Here is a 21,183-nt window from a genome sequence, read left to right as displayed (position 1 = left end):
GGAAGGGGGGGTGGAAAGTCCATGAGGGGAGGGGAGGGGAAGGGAGGGTGTAAAGTCCATGAGGGGAGGGGAAGGGGGGTGTAAAGTCCATGAGGGGTGGGGAGGGGAGGGGAAGGGGGGTGTAAAGTCCATTAGGGGAGGGGAGGGGGTTTTATGGACCCTTAGGGGAGGGCGGGGCTAAGGACCCTTAGGGGAGGGGGGTGTAAAATCCATTAGGGGAGGGGGGGTAAGGACCCGGAGGGGAGGGGGGGTGAGGACCCTTATGGGAGGGGGGTGTAAAGTCCATAGGGGGGGGGGGGTAAGGACCATGAGGGGGGGGTAAGGACCATGAGGGGGGGTAAGGACCCTTAGGGGAGGGGGGTGTAAAGTCCATTAGGGGAGGGGGGTAAGGACCACTAAGGGGTTTGGGAGAGGGAGGACCACTAAGGGGGAAGGACCACCAAAGGTGGGTAAGGAGGGAGGACCACTAAGGGGGGGGAGAGAGGGTAATGACCACTCAGGGGGGGAGATTACCACTAAGGGGGTGGGGGGAGGAGGGGAAGGTCTACTAAGGGGTTTGGGAGAGGGAGGACCACTAAGGGGAGGGATGGAGGACCACTAAGGGGGAGAGGGGGGAGTGAGAAGACCACCAAGGGGGGGCTGCAGAGGGACAGGGGGCCAAGGGAGAGCACTAAGGCACAGAAGGGGAGAACACGGAGGGACAGGAGGGACACACACTGCATTCAATTACATACACAGAAACACACCTTGCACCCCTTACACACACACACTCACACACATAAACATACAATGCATTCCTTACACGCAAACACACACTGCATCCCCTATAAACACACTACATCCCTTACACAATTGGTATCCCTATACACTACATTTTATAAGAACACACACACATTGCATCCTCTACAATAACACATAAAACATCCCCTACACACATACACTCTACTTCCTGTGAGAGAACTCATGGGTGGGCCATGTAGGTATTTATGGGTGGGCATTGTAGGCATACTCACGGTCAAGCCCCGGGGGCCCAGACCTTGAGCTGTGTAAGGGGCCCTAAAAAATGGAGCTGCTTCCTGTTCGTTAATTGTTGTGAGCACTGTTAAATACAGTCTCCAGAGAGCTTCTTCTACACCAGACCTGTGGAGCCAGACTGAGTTCATCATCAGCCTCTTGTCCTCATCTGGTGGTAAGTAGGCAATCCAATATATTATTAGTGGCACTAATCTCACATTAAATGGATACTATAGTCACCAGAAGCACTACAGCATAATGTAGTGGCTCTGGTGTCTATAGCCTGTGTCTGTAGACTTTTTAATGTAAACACACTGTCTTCAGATAAAAGACACTTTGTGAAGACTGGCATTGGCCCATATGGCAGAGCATATGGGCGAGGCATTGTGATGTCACATGGTGGGCAGGACATATGGGGGGGCGGCAATTTTTTTTTGCCTAGGGCGGCAAAAATCCTTGCACCGGCCCTGGTGACAGGATGAAAAGTTTTAAAGTTACAATAAGACATTTCTATTTTTATGTATGTTTTGACTAGAGTGATCTTTTTATTCTATTCCCTTAGACAAGGGCCTTCCTGCTCTAGAATGGATTGCTTCAACACAAGCAGAGGACTTAATTCGTCTCTCCAGCTTCTCAACCTGGTGACTTCCATCCCTTTGTTTTTCTTCGGTCTCATCTGCAATTTTATTGCCTTATGGGTTTTCTGCTGCAAACTGAAGAAATGGACAGAAATGACTGTTTTCATGGTGAATTTAATAATATCTGATATCTTGGCTGTGCTAACCTTACCATTTAGAGTATATGCTTACATGTATACCTGGAACTTAGGGGATGAGACATGCACGGCACTCTTAATCTTATATTATATAAATATGTACATGAGCATTTTCATCATCACTGCAATATCTATTGATCGATACATTGCTATCAGACATCCTCTGAAATGCAAAAGGTGGAGGTCCCCAGTAAAAGCTACAATTACATGCTGTGTCCTCTGGTCTGTCTTAATTATCATTGGTGTAACAAATTCTCTGTATAGCAAAGACTACGCAGTGGACACCTGCTTCCAGAAAGTCAACACGGAACCCTTTGCGATATCTCTAGTCTTTGTTTTGCTTGGATTCACTCTACCACTGATCATTATCAGCTATTGTTCTGTACAAGTCATAATAACACTCCTCAGGAAAAACTCATCAGATGCGTTAAAGAAAAAATCGAAAGCCTTGAAAATAATAATCTCTAACTTGGTTGTGTTTGTTATTTGTTTTTTACCAATTCACGTGGGATACACCTTACGCTTTGTGACTGACTCTCTCAATGCATCTTGCCATACACGGCAACAGATTAATGTTTACATTCATGTAACAACGTTGTTGGCAAACGCCAACTGTGTCCTTGATTGTGTGTGTTATTTCTTCGCAGCTAGTGAATTCTGGGAGATTGTGTTTATGAACTAACCATGTTATTTGCTTACTATAAAGTTGCCAATAAAAATTCAATTAAAAAAAATGTATATACTAAATGGTATAGTGATGCTATAAGCAGAAAGATACATCTGAATATAGCCTGCTGCCTTTTCAAAGAAACATGGAGATCAGGCCAGCTGAATAATTTGGGATTTGCAAGGTGTTTAATAAAAAAGAAAGGTCCAATTTTTATTAAATAGTAATTTAGAGTAATGTTAATACAACCCAATATTTTTTTACTTATTAAATAACAGTCATGATAAATAACAGTCAAGAATGTCGACAATGATGAACATTGTTGAGTTTGCATAACCAATGTGCTTGTTACAATTATCAATGTTTTGGCTCTTACAATGAGCCTTTTTGTAGAATAAACATAAAAAAACAGTCTCACACAAATATTTATAGTGCTTACAGATTAATTAAACAAATAAATTAAACTCACTTGTACTAAAAAAAAGTGTGTAGTTATTCAATAAATAATTGGAAGTGCTAAGTTAGATAGTTACATAGTTACATAGTTACATAGCTGAAAAGAGACTTGCGTCCATCAAGTTCAGCCTTCCTCACATATGCTTTTGCTGTTGATCCAAAAGAAGGCAAAAAACCCAGTCTGAAGCGCTTCCAATTTTGCAACAAACTAGGAAAAAATTCCTTCTTGACCCCAAAATAGCAGTCAGATGTCTCCTTGGATCAAGCAGCTATTAGCCCACTAATTAGAAATTGTATCCCTGTATGTTATGTTTTTGCAAGTATTTATCCAATTGCAATTTAAACATCTGTATAGACTATGACAAAACCACCTCTTCAGGCAAAGAATTCCATATCCTTATTGCTCTTACTGTAAAAAAACTTTTCTTTGCCTTAGATGAAATCTCTTTTCTTCAAGCCTAAATGTGTGACCTCGTGTCCTATGTATAGCCCTGTTTATGAATAGATTTCCAGATAATGGTTTGTACTGGCCCCGAATAAGTGTGAACAGATCTATGTATGACACAATTTCTAAAATATATAATTGCTTAATACTGTGTCAATTAATTATATTTCTAGATATATATGTGAAGCAACTATCTTGTTTATTTTGTTAAATTGGATTTATCTTGTTCGGTAGGTAAAACTACCGAACACGACCACCCCCTGGCTCATTAACTTTAAAGGAAACTGCAGAATTAAGTGTTCTCCCTGTGTTGCCGCCGTTCGTATAGTCGAACACCACATGCAAGAGAAAACGGCAGCCATCTTGTTCACACAAAAGGAGGCAGCAGGACTTGGTCGTCGAGTGTCTGGAACTAAAATCGGACACTCGACTTCCCGAACGCCGGTCAAACTTTGCGAATGCCTGCTTCCTTTCACCGACCGGCCAGGAGAGCGATATTCGGTAGTTTTGTTCCCACGAACTAGGGGAACAAACGCTACCTATGAGCCAGAGGGTACCGTTCATGGATTTGTTCAGTTTACAGACTTTCCGAAATAGACCGACCGCACCACCTAAACTCATGGAACTATATCTGGGCAGGAGCCACGTGTGCGGTTGGTCAAACTAAGACTTGCCTGAAACTCTTGAACCCCTGATCCAATCTGGGTGATTTTGAATATGTTGGTCCCCCAGATCAGGGCTATCAGGTGACATAACGTGTGTGGGGTTTCTAGGAAGTTTGGGGTACTTTTCGAGTTTTGTGAAAATGTGTGCTTTTTGGGTTTGGAAATAATTGAGTTTAGTATAAGTGCTTGAGTCAATTATGTCCCAAGTACAGGGGAAGAGTTGTATTACTGTTGTAGGAGTGTCCTGGACCTGAGAGCCAATGGAACTGTAGAATGTAACTTGTTAAATGATTAACAAAGTTAAAAGAAAGAAATAAAAAGTACCATTTATAATCTCTTAAAATTATATAGAATACTTTGATACATCCCAAAAATAATCAAATAAAAACATGCAAAAAGTGGAAAAAATCCTCATGTGAAGATGTGAACTCCAAAAGTGATGTTTTGTTTTTGATACAAAAGGTGCATTGTCCTTTCAAATCTAAAAGCTAGAAGAGAATCATATTAAAAACAAATATGATTGAAATATATGCTGTCAGATCGTATTCATAGTTCAAGCCTTTTGGATATAGAGTATCCAGTTCCCTAATCCGAAAGACTTCACATAACCCTTTTATCCTATCATCACCTCGCCTCTTTTCTGGTATGGACTCTATAATTTGACATTTAAGTTGTGAAATATTGTGTCTTTGTTCTCTAAAATGTGCTGGGACTAGTACATCCAATAATCCAGTGCAGATTGTAAATTTATGTTTACAAAACCTTTCTCCCATGTTTTAAGTTGTTTTTACTACATAGGCGAGGCCACAGGGGAGTTCCAATGGGTAGACCACATAACTTAAGTTACACATTACAAAATCTTTGATCCAGTACTTTTTACCTTTGTGTAGGTGATGAAAATCATCTCTACGAACCATATCATTACAAGCTAAACATTTAAGACATGGATAGTTGCCCTTTTTCGCTGGGTCTAAGAATCTTATGAATTATGTTTTTTGGGGGTGATATTTACATCTGCACTTAAAATTTATTACGAATGGAGGGACAATTTTTCATATACAGGCACAGGAAAATACAAATTAACTGATCTTCGGATGCCATTCTTATAAAATATGTCAGTGTTTACAGATAATTTTATGAACCTTTGAAGACCAAGTACTAGATTTTGATATAAATTTGATCTGTCCTCTAATTTTAGATTGTAGTAACATAGACCTATCTGTCTCAAGTATTTCTTGCTTCTGTTTCTCCAACAGACCAAAGGGATGACCTCACGAGCAGGCAGAGAAAAAATATTTAAAAACCCAGTCTGGTGAGAGTTAATTATCTGTCAGCTCTTAAAAATGCCCCCACATTAAAAAGTAAAAAAAAAAAAAAACTAATAATAATAAAGAATATAAATCAAATGAAGGTCAATGCCTGCTATCCGGCATATCTACCAAAAATAAAAAAAATTAGCGACTGGGCAGCTATTGCCCCCAAACCTGAGCATTGGGTAGAGGCTGCTTTAAATTATAAGATGGGGGTGAGGTGTGGAAAAAGTAATGTAAATAAAAAAAATGATAACACTTCATCTGCAATATTTCAGGCAGGGTCTGAAATATTAATGCAGCAGTGGGAAAACCATTGTATTTAGATAACAGATGTGAAAAAACAAACAGATAAAAACAAATGTTCCTGCATCTTCCTGGTGCCTGTGCATTAGCCATGATTGACGTTAGGGCCAGTCTTCACAGGGCAGAACCTTTGCTCAGTTATAGAGATAGGATTGGAGAAATGGGTAATCAGTTAGGGTGGATTTTAACTCCACTATACTCTTTAGGCTTTAACCCCTTAAGGACCAAACTTCTGGAATAAAAGGGAATTTTGACATGTCACACATGTCATGTGTCCTTAAGGGGTTAAGCAGGAGAGTTCTTAATTTATTTTGGGGCACATCTATGAGGCGGAGTCTCATCTTTATTCAATGATCTGAGTGGCAGATCCCATGAGGTCATTTAATGTAACCTTTAAATAGCTGTGAAAATCTTATATGTGTTTGGTCAATGACAAAGGTGTGTGATTAACATCAAAGTTTTCTTCCTCACCTTTTCACTTGTTACTTTCACACCTTACTATCACTATGCAACAGCAGATGTGAAAAAAGTTTTGTATCCTGTCTTGCTATCTAGTTTACAAGGGAGTTAGGGTGGTTATGTAGGCTGTTAGCTCTTATTTCTGATAGCCAAGATATCTTTACTTCACGATAACTCCAGATGTCCTAATTCATTGCTACACTACAAATGTATTAAGTGATCTGTTCTTATCAGATGGCATTTGCATCCTATCACAAAGGATACATTGTTAGTTCACTACATACCTTAGGCAGTTTTGTTGGAGTAAAAAACGTGAAGGAAAGTACTGGCGCTTTAAAATCCAGACTTTTAGATAAATAGTATCTTTAAATTTAAACTATAGCAGCTATAACACTAAAAAGACTTCTTTTCTTGTTGTTAGTTTTGTTGGAGTGTTTATATAACAATCTTATAGAGATATTGAGGATTAGAACTCCCATAGAACATAGCACTGTTCTTGCGAGAGGAATAAAGTCAGCCTGCAGCCAGAGGAGTTGTAGGCTAAAGTTCAGTAGTAACCACCGGACCACCAGGCAGTGCAATGTCCCCCCTCATAGATAGTTAGTTACACAGCTGAAAAGAGACATGTGTCCGTCAAGTTCAGCCTGTGACGATACGACTCAGGCATCTCTGTTACCGAATGCGCAAAAGTGCAGGCTATCCATTGTGATGATATGGCTCTAGCATCTTTGTTACCAAGGTGCAATAGTGCAGGCCTAATATCTTCTGTGGGTACTCGTGTTAACTTGCACCGCTGATCACTAGTCAGAGTCATAAGACCTGGGCTTGGAGACACTTTATCCACTGGCAATACAGGATATACTGCCCTGATCTCTCCAGTTACTAGAAGATATTGCAGAATATTCTATCTAACTAAACGCCGCTAGCAATTCTCCTATGTGATATCACCTTATAGCAGACCTTAGATAGTTACAGCAAAAAAAAAAAAACAAGTAAGCTTCTTCTTGATATAAGAAGGAGCAACTTAACTTTATTTATTTCAACAGAATATACAAACTACACCATTAACTCTACACTTAGCTTCCCCCATCTGCAAGTCCACTTTGACAAAAAAAAGCATATCTTGATCAGCCAGGCAGATATCTCAGCATGACAGACTGTATCACAATCTGTTTTTGGTCCCAGCTGGAGGGGGAGGCTCTGACTCTTGTGCCATGTGGCACATTAAAGTCACTTATTGTCACAAAGCTTTTCTCACATTTGTTTTTGCTGTTGATCCAAAATAAAGGCAAAAAACCCAGTCTGAAGCACATCCAATTTGCAACAAACTAGGAGAAAAAAAAACAGAATGGCAGTCAGTTATCTCCTTGAATCAAGAAGCTATTATTCTACTATTACCATACTAATAAAAAATTATATCCCTGTATATTGTGATTTTGCAACCGTTTATCCAACTATTTATCCATTGTTTAACCCCTTCAGGACGGAGTCAATAGTGCACGTTCTGATCAAAACAAAACGTAAACAAAAACTGGAATTTGCGCTATATGTCTGTTCAACCGTAGTTCCCCTCTTTCAAATTATATGCACCCACACTTATTATATATCATTTTGTTCAGGAGAAACAGGGCTTTAATCTATCATTAACTATTCATATATGGAACATAATTTATTATGAATAAAATGAAAAAAAAGTGAGAAAATAAGATTTTTTTTTAAATTTGTATTTCCGTCTGCCATTTTAGCTGTGAATGTCATAATACTGTTAGGTTTTACTGCAAAAAAATGCACATATTTGTAATCAGCGATGTCTCACGAGTACAACAGTACCCCCCATTAACAGGTTTTATGTTGTTTTGGAAAGTTACAGGGTCAAATATAGAACGTTCCATTTTCAAATTGAAATTTTCCAGATTAGTAATGTTACCTTTGAGACGGTGTGGTAGCCCAGGAAAGAGAATTACCCCCATAATGGCATACCATTTGAAAAATTAGACAAGCCAAGGTATTGAAAGTGGGGTATGTTTAGTCTTTTTTAGTAGCCACTTAGTCACAAACACTGGCCAAAATTAGCGTTCATATTTGTTTTTGTGTGAAAAAAGCAAAAAACTAATATTTGGCCAGTGTTTGTGACTAAGTGGCTACTAAGAAAGACTGGACATACCCCACTTGCAATACCTCGGGTTGTCTACTTTTGCAAATGGTATGCCATCATGGGGGTAATTCTCATTCCTGGGCTACCATACGCTCTCAAAGGCAACATAACCAATCTGGCAAATTTCAATGTGAAAAAAATGAAATGCAAGCCTTATATGTGACTCTCTAACTTTCCAAAACACCATAAAACCTGTACATGGGGGGTACTGTTATTCTCGGGAGACTTCACTAAACACAAATATTAGTGTTTTAAAACCGTAAAACATATTACAACAATAATATAGACCATAAAAGTGCCGTTCGCTTGTAAAAAATGCGAAAAACGTCACTTTTACTTAAAATATCATTGTTGTAATACAATTTACCAGTTTGAAACACTAATATTTGAGTTCAGTGAAGTCTCCCGAGTAAAACAGTACCCCCTATGTACAGGTTTTATGGTGTCTTGGAGAGTTACAGGGTCAAATATAGTGCTTGCGAATTAAATTCTCTGCACTTTCTCCCTGTGTTGTCAGGCATGTCAATCAAATTTTAATTAATCAAATCACATAATTACGTTAAAAGATTATTTAAATATACACGTAGAATTTTAATATATATGCATTTATAGGTATTTAAATTCTACGTGTATACTAATGTAATCTTTTATGTAATTATATGTATTTATCTATATATATATATTTGCTGTTATTTGTATTTTATACATAGATAGATATATATAGAATGTCATTCTAAGTGTATTTTGTTACCGATATATATATATTAATAACAAAATACAGTTAGAATGAAATTACATATGCATATATAATTTATATTAAATTTTGTTTCAATATTTTATTTATTTATTTTATTATTTTATTTATTTATTATTTTAATTATACGTATTTATATATAATATATATATGTACATCTATTATATATATAATATATATACATATTATATATATGTAACGTCATTCTAAGTGTATTTTAATATTAATTTATATACTTATATTAATATTAAAATACACTTTGCATGACGTTACATATATATAATATGTATATATATTATATATATAATATATATACATATTATATATATATTAAAATATATTTAATTTATTTTTAAACATGTTTATTTTATTTTTTTTACACCTCCTACCAGCAGGGGGACTGTCTGATATTTCAAACAGTCCCCCTGCTGGCAGATCCATAGCCAGCTATAGGGGGCCATGTGATCACTCTTTGAGAGCGATCACATGGCCCCCGGGGGCCTCATTTGCCGGAGGGGGGCTGCCTGGGCTCTCAGGCAGCCCCCCAGAAGAGGATCGCGGCGGAGGTGAGTAGTTGCTGGCTCCTGGGGGCTTAAACCGTTACGGCGTTCCATGCCGCCGCAACGGCTTTAAAGCCCATTTAAAGCGCGACGGCATGGAACGCCGTAACGGCGTTAAGGGGTTAAACATATTTTTGTACGTTAAATTCCATCTGCCATCTTACCACTTTTGTCCAGTTTAACAATTTACCATTAGTGACACCTCTCTGTGCTCTAGCTTGAAGCCAATGTTCTACCCAAGAACACCCAAGAACAACCCAAGACCAATTTCTTTTTGTTTGAACACTAGCCTATTGTGAGAAATCTAACACCTTTGTAAAACCCAAGTAGATCACATCCACTGCGACACCTTGCTCTGTACTTCTACTTACTTCTTCATAGAATGCAATTAGGTTAGTTTGACATGACCTATGTTTCATAAACCATACTGATTATTGCTAATGACAATATTCTTCAATATTCTGAATATTATCCCTTAATAACCCTTAACCCCTTAAGGACACATGACATGTGTGACATGTCATTATTCCCTTTTATTCCAGAAGTTTGGTCCTTAAGGGGTTAAAATACTTTCCCAGCCACAAAAGTTAAGCTCACAGGTCTGTAATTTCCAGGCAAAGATTTTGAACCATTTATGAATATAGGAACCACATCTGCCTTCCTCCAATCCTCCGGTACAATTCCTGACTTAAAAGAATATTTTTAATATTAAAAACAAAGGTTCACTTATTTCCATACTTGTTATTTTTATCTTTATGATATGGTTAAAACGTGAGGATTAGTTACAATTACCAGGCTGGACTGAATTGTTGGGTTGAAAGTGTTTTATAACCTCTTGTGTAGACAAAGTATGTCTTTCACAAACAGTACTTAAATGATGACCTCGTCATTTACTGCAAGCAAGGACTTCAATAACACATACAATACAGCAACTACACCCACAGAGGAAAGCATAAAGGGAAATTAGGTCATATAGCAGTAATGATGAAGAGATAACACTGGAGATGAGAGAACAAAATATAAAAATTAGGTTTTCAGAGACAATTAGACATGGTGGTTGGTGAACAGCAGGTAAAGCTTTTTGTGTGGTAATGAGGGGATGTAGCTGAAGATGAGAAAATGTGCAGATTTTTGTCAGCAGTCAGCTATATGTTCCAAAGTAGAAGGACCATCAGTGATCATTTGTGAGAAGTCGGTCTTCTGGTGCGAACACTCACTGTGAGTCCCATGGTAAGACGTTGTATACTAAAATATCTTGCCTACTTTATATCCTTTAACTGCCCTCTATTACTACACTGCAATTTATAATGAGTGCATATTGTGACTATATTATTTATTTAGAATTCTTCAGCTGATTGTTATTTTAAGATTTCTATGCTTTAATCACATGGAAGTAATTTATTTAACAGTATCACTGGTTTGAACGTTGATCTAAAAGTGGAATATAAACTAACCACATGCTCTTTTGAAATTAAGAATTTACATTAAAAGGTCATAGAACCTGCATTAATTAGCAACATCAACCAAAACTCTGTGTTTGACATATTTATAACTATTCGTGATAACCTTGCTATAATAATGAATATTATCAACAATTCTTTTGAACCCTTGGTGCTTTTTTCACATGCACATCTACAACATTCTGTTTAGTACAACAAAAATAATGAATGTTGTGCATCACCTGCACATCTCAAGTTGGACTTTGAAAAGTCCTCCTTAGGCTGAGATATGTGGGAAATCCTGTTTACACAACTATCATAGAGTTAAGATTTTACTCCACAATACCTGTCTGTGCTCATTTGCATGTCAAGCTGGAAATGCTGGGATAGTTGTGGAAACATGAACTTTATGTGCCTAAGGAGCACTTTTCAAAGTCTCAAAGTCTAACTTGAGATATGTAGGTGATACACAACAATATTTTTTCTAATTTTACTGTGGGGAGTTTTGTTGTGTTTGGCCGCACCACAATCTTTTTGGCACCTAGCTAGTACAAATAACAAATCACAAAGTATATCATGTTGGCTTAAAGAGACACTGTAGGCACTGTAACGGATTTATCTAATTAGTGGGTCTTTAGTTCCTTCGCACTATCCATCCATTTAAACTGAAACCACTTTGATGTTTCTAATGAAAAAGCGAGAATTGCGTGCCCCAATTATGATAAAACGTAACTTTTATTAATGATACAAGTAAAATAAATAAAGAGAAAATATACAATTCATTTATGCTCAAGGGGAGGTTAAAAAACAGAGTTATATACAAGTCTATATGCAAATATGTTGGTATACCACTACTAATGTTTCTTAGGTAATAGCAGGCCCGGACTGGCCATCGGGCACACCGGGCAAATGCCCGGTGGGCCGCGGTGGCCGTGGGGCCGAGGCCGGCAGGGGAGATCACAGGATCTCCCCTTCCGGTCTATGCAGGGCCGGCACTATCTGAGCGCCGGCCCCGCTGTATTCCATGGCGGGCCGGTGGGGAGATCAAAGCTCTCCCTTACCGGCCCACTTGGACACCTGCGGCACATGCGGCTGGGGAGTGAGGGAGAGGACCCAGCGGAACTCAATCTTGCAGCTCCGCCGGTTCCTCTCGCGAGATCCGGCGCATTGCCATGGCAACGACCGGATCTCGCGAGATGAACTCTAGCCCGCAGGCTAGAGTTCACTTACCACTGGACCACCAGGGATTCTGTGAGACTGCCGGTCCCCCCCCTCTCTCCCAGCCTAGGTACCAGCTTGCCGGTCCCCCCCTCCCAGGCTAAAGGTAAGAAGGGAGGGGGGGACATAATGCCTACTTTTTTTTCCCTTTTTTTTATTTTATTTTTACACTCACACATCACTTTCACACAACACAGCACTCACACACACATCACACACATCACACACAGCCCTCTCACACCCATCACACACAGCACACACAGCCCTTTAACACACAGCACTCTCACACCCATCACACACAGCACTGTCACACAACACAGCACTTTCACACAACACAGCACTCTCACACCCATCACACATAGCACTCTCACACACCAGAGCACTCTCACACCCATCACACATAGCACTCTCACACACATCACACACATCACTCTCACACACAGCACTCTCACACCCATCACACACAGCACTCTCACACCCATCACACACAGCACTGTCACACAACACAGCACTGTCACACAACACAGCACTTTCACACACAGCACTGTCACCAACACAGCACTTTCACACAACACAGCACTCTCACACACATCACACAGCACTTTCACACAACACAGCACTCTCACACCCATCACACATAGCACTCTCACACACAGCCCTTTCACACACAGCCCTCTCACGCACAGCCCTCTCACACACAGCACTCTCACACACAGCACTCTCACACACAGCACTCTCACACACAGCACTCTGACCCCATCACACACAGCACAGCACTCTCATACCCATCACACACAGCACTCTCACACCCATCACACAACACAGCACTCTCACACACATCACACACAGCCCTCTCACACATATCACTCTCACACATAGCACTCTCACACCCATCACACACAGCACCCTTACACACATCACACACATCACCCTCACACACATAATAAACAGCACCCTCACACACAGCAGCCACACACACATCACACATCACACACACATACTGCACCCTTCACATACACACTACATCCCTCACAGACACCCACTGCACCCTTCACACATACACACTGCACCAAACACACACACACAATACTTCCGAACATATTTATATTATATATATATATATATATATATATATATACACACAACAGCACCCCTCACGCACATACTGCACTCCTAAACACATTATGTTCCAGACACACACTAGATCCCTTACCCAACTCTGGATCATATACACACACACTAGATCCCTTTATACATTCTGAATCCGTTACATACACACACTCACTAGATCTCCTACACATTTTGGGTCCTTCAAACACACACTAGACTCCTGTATACACACACACTGCACCACCTACACAAACACACTACATTCTTAAAATACACACTCTGGATCCCTTATAAACACACTAGATTCATTGTAAACAAAAACATAATACACCCCTAAACACACACTCTCTACAATCCCTACAAACACTACATCACCTATATATACACACACACACACACACACACTATAGCCTGTATGCACACACTTACTACATCCCCTATACACACATTCTCTACAGCCCCTAGCCACATATGCATTACATTACACCAAAAACACAACACGACTAAAACCGACCTTATTACACAATACCACACCACAATCAGCTCACTCTACACACACGCAAACCCACAAGCAGGTTCCAAACACATGCACAATACTCTTTCCTTTTGTCTCCTGGTATCCATTTATAGAGACACCAGAGGCAAGTTGCAAGGAAACACAGTGCAAGCATGTTATTAAATTTGCTTGCACTGTGCAGAACAAATACAGGGCTTTTTTTCTCATGCTAGAGCTCTTTAGCAGAGTTCTGCGAATGGTCTGCCCTGGAAGAGCATTGAACCAACATGCTCACTTTGAGAGGGGGCGTTTTTGTCATTAGTGATGACGAAACACACCCTCTCTGCCCCGCCCCCTTATTAGTGGGCCGCTGTGATAAAAAAATGCCTGGGCCTAATTTTTCTCCCAGTCCGGCCCTGGGTAATAGTATTGCAATTGTGCTCTTATAAACGTGCGGTAAAGTCTCCTTATCTGCAATAATTCAAAGTTGTGTCGGTTTACTGGTACCAATTCATTTGTGCTCAAGGTGAGGTTAAAAAACAGAATTATATATAGGTCTATATGCAATTCATTTTTCAATCGATATAGCAACATTAATAAGACAATATCGAGTTTCTGAGAGATTATTTCATCTCTTCCCTATAGATCCTTCTGTTCACACTATATGTTCTTTTACATGGCAACAAATATATATATATATCTCTTTGATTAAAAATTAACAAATTTGTAAAAGATGAATAACAAATAGACCAGAGTAAATGAGCACAGATCCACATGCATCAGAAAATAATCTAGGCACAACTCCGAACTATTGCAAACAGAGAGACCTTTTCAGCATGAATACAGATTCTAAACACATTGCTCAAATAATTTAGGCATCATGATACATTATTAATGATTATAATTGTGATACCATAGACCTGAGTAAATGAGCACAGATTCATATGTACCAGTAAACAGACATAACTTTGCATTATTGCAAATAAGGAGACCTTACTGCACGTTTATAAGAGCACAATTGCAATACTATTACCTAACTAACATTAGTAATGGTATACCGACATATTTGCATATAGACTTGTATATAACTCCATTTTTTTTAATCTCACCTTGAGCATAAATTAATTGTATATTTTCTCTTTATTTATTTTACTTGTATAATTAATAAAAGTTACATTTTACCATTATTGGAGCACTCAATTCTCGCTTTTTCATTAAAAACTTCTCCAGTTAGAGGGTTATCCCTAAGCTTCCACTTGGTTCTAAATTGGACACTTTGATGAGTCCCCAGCACCCCACTTCGTCTGTGCTGCTTGAATTAATGAGATAGAAAGTGGCAATTTTCTTTGTCCCTGACTTATCTTTTCCTTCTTTTGCAGTTCACACTGTCTGCATTTTTAAACCGACTCTATTAAGAATTGCCACTATTTATTGCCACCCCCCTTAATCATCCTAGGCTATGTATTAAACACTTAAAGATAAATGGTTTGCCTGGTAATCCCAAGTTCCTCTACAGTTGGAAAACGGAGGAGGGTATTGGGATATAGACAGGCAAAGAGTTGTGGTCAGTGGGTGGTGCCAGTCCACCAAAGGGCATGTACCCGATTAAATGTAGAAATTGAGAAATATTAATTAACTGGCAGGTTGGTATATTTGAACAACTTGGAGGTCCGTGCCTACTAAGCCTTACAGTAATGTCCTGTTATGGGAAAACGGTGGGAGGTAGGAGATAAACGACTCCTTACTGAATAAATATCGGTACTTATGCAGAGAAAAAATGACTGCTGTCTTTAATGGATCCTTAATAGCATAGTTTGCCGATAAACAGTCTCCCTTTATCGGTAGCTGTAGCCTAACCGATAAATAAATGGTGTTTGTAGCTGTGGTCTGGTTACCAAAAGCAAACAAAAATTTCCCATAAAAACACACTAGCAGCAATAGGAAAAGCAGGGGGTAGGAAGCCACAGTGTTAGCTCAATACGATGTTGCAATCATCAAACGTGATGCAGCTAAAGTAACTCCTTCCTTGCTAATTATACAGAGGGAGATATAGATTGGAGACCAACTCCCCTAATATCTATATAGTAGAGACTGGAAACTGACTCATCTGGTATCTATCTGACCGAGAGGCTGTACATCAGTCCCTAGTTACCTCCCAACACCTTCGAGGGTGTTCTAATCTGTAGCTAACTCTAAAATAGAGCAATTGCTGCCTAATGTGCCGTCACTAACTGTATGGACAGCACTGTATAAAGTGAAGACAATTGTATTAACCAGTGAGGGTCTAAATACCCATAGTGAGCAAAAGTGTCCCTAAAGTGAGAAAATCAGTGATGAAGTGAAAATAAAAAAAGAGCTAACACCCTGGGCGAAAAACACTGATTAGTGAACGAAATGTACTGATAAAACATAAATCCCACGATCCAGTACTGATAGAATAAAGACATGAAATCCATCACTAATTACCGTCAATACAATATAACATGCACTTCCCACAACATCACCGCAGACTACCAAACCTAGCCCAGGTAATCAGACAAATCAACAGAAATACAATCAATGCAATCCATCCAAAACATGGGGGGGAGAAACCAAACTGGGTGGGAAATATTTGCCTCCTGTCATTAATAAAATTAAGATTATAGTTACACTAAAGCTAGTATAATCTACAATTTTATAGCATGACAGGAGGCTTCATATTTGCTGTTTTAACGCTCCAACAGCAAAGCAAAAGAAGCATGGTCCGACGGTCTAAAGTAGAATTGGCGAAAAGTCTCTTCACAGGACCAGTCCGCCGAATGCAAAATGTCCTGAAGGGAAGCGCCCGCCAAAAAAGCTCCGGAAGCTGCGGCGCCCCTAACCGAATGCGCTCCGAAGGTTGCATTCACGCCCGCCAGAGCCAAAAGCCATCTTATCCATCGAGCCAGTGTAGGGGACGAGACCGGTTTGTGGGGTCTGACATACGAAATCAACAACTGTCCAGAATGAGAAGAGCGCAAAGGAGCGGTAACCGCAACATAACGAGGGCAAATTTTGCCGAAAGCTGGCGAAGAGAAAGGTCCTGGTTATCAGGCCAATCCCGAAGGAACGCCAAAACCAAACGCACGTCCCAGAGGGAAGAGTACTTGGGCGCCAGAGGGCGCACCAGTCTCATTCCACGCAGGAGCCGGCAGACTAGCGGATCATGGCCGATGTGAAAACCTCGAAGCGGGACATGTGCCGCCGAGATAGCTGACCTAGCCACGTTAACCGAGCGGTATGACCGACCCAGGTCAAAGAGATGAGACAAGAAATTCAGCACGCTAGATACAGGACCCGTAAAGGGATCGGTATCCCGTTCCAAACACTAGCGACACCAGGAACCCCATGCTGAGAGATAGCACCTTCTCGTCCCGGGAGCCCAGGAATCCCAGAGAAGGTCTCTAGCCGATTGCAATAACGCCTCGACATTCGAGGCACCCCTGAAAGAGTCCAGGCCACCAGGAGTAGGTGGCCGTCTCCCACTAGGGGATGAGGGTTGCACCGGGAGTCCGAGAGGAGCAGTCGAGAGGACGGTAACAGAAGAGGATCCCGACAGGAGAGATCCAGGAGCTCCGGAAACCAGGCTTGACTCTGCCATAGCGGAGTCAGCAACACCAAGGACACACACTGACGTCGAACTTGTAGCAATACCATGGGAATCATAGCGAACGGAGAAAACGCATACACTCTCTGCGAAGGCCACACCTGGAGAAAAACGTCCACTGCTGTGCACGCCGGATCTGGGAGCCAACTGAAGTACCTCTGGGTCTGGTGATTCGTCCTGGAGGTGAACAGATCCAAGGTAAATGGGCCCCTCTGATACTCGAGTTCGAGGAAGATGGATCGCAGGAGTTTCCAGTCGCTGGCATCCCTCCAATGTCTAGAGAACCAGTCCGATTCGACTCCCCCGGGAGATATTCCGCCTGTAAGGTGATGTTGCGTTGGAAACAGAAGCTGTAAATCTCCTTCGTCACCTCCGATAGTGTTCGAGACCGAGTACCCCCCAAGCGGTTGATGTACTGCACCGCTGAGACATTGTCCATCCGAAGGAGGACGCAGCAGTCCGACAGGTGGTTTTCCAGGCTCCGAATCGCAAATGAACCCGCAATCAATTCCAGGCAATTGATGTGAAATTCTGATTCCTTGTCCGACCACGGGCCTCCCGTGGACCCGGTCGCGCACGTGGCACCCCAGCCCCACAGACTTGCATCTGATTCCAGCACAAAATCCGGGGTTGGTCTGAATATCGCCTTGCTGTTCCAGGCGGACATATGCAGGAGCCACCAGCACAGTTCGGTCTTCACGTCCGGAGACAGGGAGATCATCTGATCGTAAGAGGGTCTCCTGCGCAGAAAATGAGCCTTCAGCCGTTGCATGGCCCTGTAATGTAGTGGGCCCGGGTAAATCGCCTGTATCGAGGCCGAGAGGAGACCCACCACGCGAGCCAATGTCTGAAGGGGAATCCGGTCTTGTCGTAATATCCGCCTTTTCTCCTTCCGAATGGTCGCTATCTTCGCCAAGGGCAGTCGAAGAACGCATTCTTTCGCATCGACTTCGAAACCCAAGAATTCCACCGTCTGGGAAGGCTCCAACGCCGATTTCTTCAGATTGACCACGAAACCCAGGTGTTCCAACAAGGAGATCGCAGAGCGAGTCTGATATCTGAGCCTGGAGGGGTCCTCGCAAAAGATCAGCAAATCGTCCAGATATATTATGCAGCGGACACCCTCCGATCTGAATCGGGCGACCACCGGCTTTAGGAGCTTGGTGAAGCACCAAGGAGCCGAGCTGAGGCAGAAGGGGAGGCATGTAAATTGGCATGGAATGCCCTTCCATCGGAAGCGAAGGAACCTGCGACAGTCCTTGTCCACTGGGACGGAGAGGTAGGCGTCCTTCAGGTCCAGTCTCGTGAACCAGTCTCCCGGCCGGAGAAGGTCCCGCAGAAGATGAATGCCCTCCATCTTGAAGTGGTTGTAGACCACGAAGGCGTTCAATTCTCGTAAATTGATCACTGGGCGGAACTCCCCGGACTTTTTCTTCACTAGGAAAATTGAGCTGAAGAAACCCCCCGAATCCGGGGCTCTTTGAACCACACTGTAACGGATCGCCTGGCACCCCGACTGGGTACCTCCGTTAATGGATGCTCCTAGTGTTTCCTGAGGACTCCAAGCACTGCAGCAGACATCACAACCACCGAATCAGAGAAGCGTATAAATCCTCTCAAGCATATGAATGCTGTAGACAGTTGAATAGGAAACCATACGAATAGGTTTACACTCCTAGCAGTCAAACTGGAACAGCATACAATAAATCCTCCCCCAATAATGAGACGACACTTCACTTTGAGGGTTAAGCAGGAACTCTGGACTGGCCCATCCAGCCTGGCTTTTATTTCCATCTCACACATATAAGACCGCCCACAGGGGAGGTGTAAAATATCCAATAGCATCACGGGTGCAACCCACACATCCCCTCCCCTTAGTGTGACACATAATCCCATTATTCATACAGTTTAAAATATACGTTTTACACACTATTTATAACTTCAAAACCATACATCACATTCACATAAAATTACATATCCACAATCAATCCATTCAGGGGAACAACATATTGAAAAATGGCATGGATCAGACCAGGGGTTAAAAAGTTAGTAAAGTATATTTTAAAACCCCTAGCTTTCCAGCTCAGACCGGTTTTACAGAGCCTTCTCTCCTGGAGAAGTAATCCAATTACCTCCCAGCACAGAGACAGACTCCATTGAGCACATGGGGACACAAAGACAGTAAAACACTTTAAAATACATAAATTCACCTTTTACACATAACACACAGACATTTCACATATCCCCTGATAGCTGGGATCTGAGCTATCATGGCATAGCTATCTGGGTTAACACATTCACATAAAGTCTGGTCCATAGTCCAAAGGCAAGAGGCGGGCAAGCAGCACCCTCCAAGGACACGTGGCGAGGTCGGTTTCGCCACACTCGCCTTTGGCGAACAGTGCCCGAACCTCTGTATCTATCAAGGACTGTTGTTCCCGCCACCTGTCCCTGCAGTGAAACAGTCTGCCCGCATGCAAAGTAGGGTGGACGAAAGTGGGAGGAGGTGCACTCACCTGCAGGAAATCTCGCCCGTCCCCTGGCGTGGTATCCGTGACCTCTATCCGTCCTCTGAGCGTAGGGGGTTCTGGAGTGGTAGGACGGAAAGAAGGACGGACCACGGGATCTGTGGCGGCCCGGGGACCAGCCGCGGCTGGAGACACGACCCTGCTGTCGTCCAGCCCGTCCAAAAACCTGGGATGTTTGCGGCCGAAAAACCTTCTTAATGCAAGATTGAGCTTTATCCAGGGAAGTAAACAGGTTGACGTGCTTCTGTAGCTCCTTAATGAAGGGTTCCCCGAACAGTAGACCCTTAGCCATGGGGCCCAATTCTTTGGAGCCCAGTTCCGACAGTTTGTTGTCCATACGGAACAGAACCGTCTTCCTGCGCTCAGTGCAGAGGGCCACATTGGCATTACCTAGCAGGCAAATGGAGCGTAGTGCCCAGTCCTGCATGGTGGCCGGATAGGCCAACATTCTGCATAGGGGTCCCAGCACGTCTAGTTGCTTATCTTGCGCGGACCGGAGGCTCCGCTCCACCCCTTTCTTGGGGTCCCGACCCGTACGGGTCAAATACGTGGCCACCAGGGGGTCAAACTCCGGGGTTGCTGCCACCTTGTCCGGCAGGACTGGTCTGGGGCATTCCGCCCTCAGCTTCTTCGGGCATCCTCTTCAAGGGGTCTGCGGACCCAGTAGTGCACGAACTGTGCCAAGTGGGCAGGCAACGACCATTCTGAGGACCTGGGGTGTCGGATAGACCGAGGGTCAAACAGGGGTTATTCCGTAGCATCCAGAAAGGGGTCGTCTCCCGGCACCGCCGATGGGGCCTCTGTCCCTGGCGCGTCTTCATCCTCCCAGCGCCAACTGGGACCATCCCCACGGTCCTCCTCCCAATCATCCTCTTCTTCTGAGGGAGATTGGTCTGCCCGCCACTCATACAGCACGGCCATAGTAGAGGGGGGGAGGTAAGGAGGCCTCCTCCCCTGCGCCCGATAGACAGCATTGCCTGGCCCTCGAGGTTGATAACCTCGAACCCTGCCGCTTCACCAGAGCCTTGTCCTTCCGGGAGCGAGGTTCAAGGCCTTCACCCTTCCAATAGCGCATTTGCGCACTTGCCTGCTCTCGTTCCTGAGAGTCTGACTCAGCCGAGTCGTCTGCCAAGCGGGGGGTTCCTCTCGCACCCCTGTCCATTTGTGGTTGAGGAAGGGCCCTAGCCAGGGCTTTCTCCAC

General features: G+C 42.5%; 1 protein-coding gene across 1 annotated transcript; it reads left to right on the top strand.

Moving 5' to 3' along the window:
* The first annotated feature begins 1,582 nt into the window (after window positions 1–1,582).
* LOC134585525 (G-protein coupled receptor 35-like) lies at window positions 1,583–2,663 on the top strand. The gene has a single exon (XM_063440949.1). It carries the CDS (start codon window positions 1,599–1,601, stop codon window positions 2,469–2,471), a length of 873 nt encoding a protein of 290 aa, XP_063297019.1. The 5' UTR covers window positions 1,583–1,598; the 3' UTR covers window positions 2,472–2,663.
* The last annotated feature ends 18,520 nt before the right edge of the window (window positions 2,664–21,183 follow it).

This window comes from Pelobates fuscus, chromosome 2, assembly GCF_036172605.1.
Source record: "Pelobates fuscus isolate aPelFus1 chromosome 2, aPelFus1.pri, whole genome shotgun sequence".
NCBI classification, from domain to species: domain Eukaryota; kingdom Metazoa; phylum Chordata; class Amphibia; order Anura; family Pelobatidae; genus Pelobates; species Pelobates fuscus.
The sequence above is the reverse complement of the archived record's forward strand: the minus strand, read 5'-3'. Positions and strand labels throughout refer to the sequence as shown.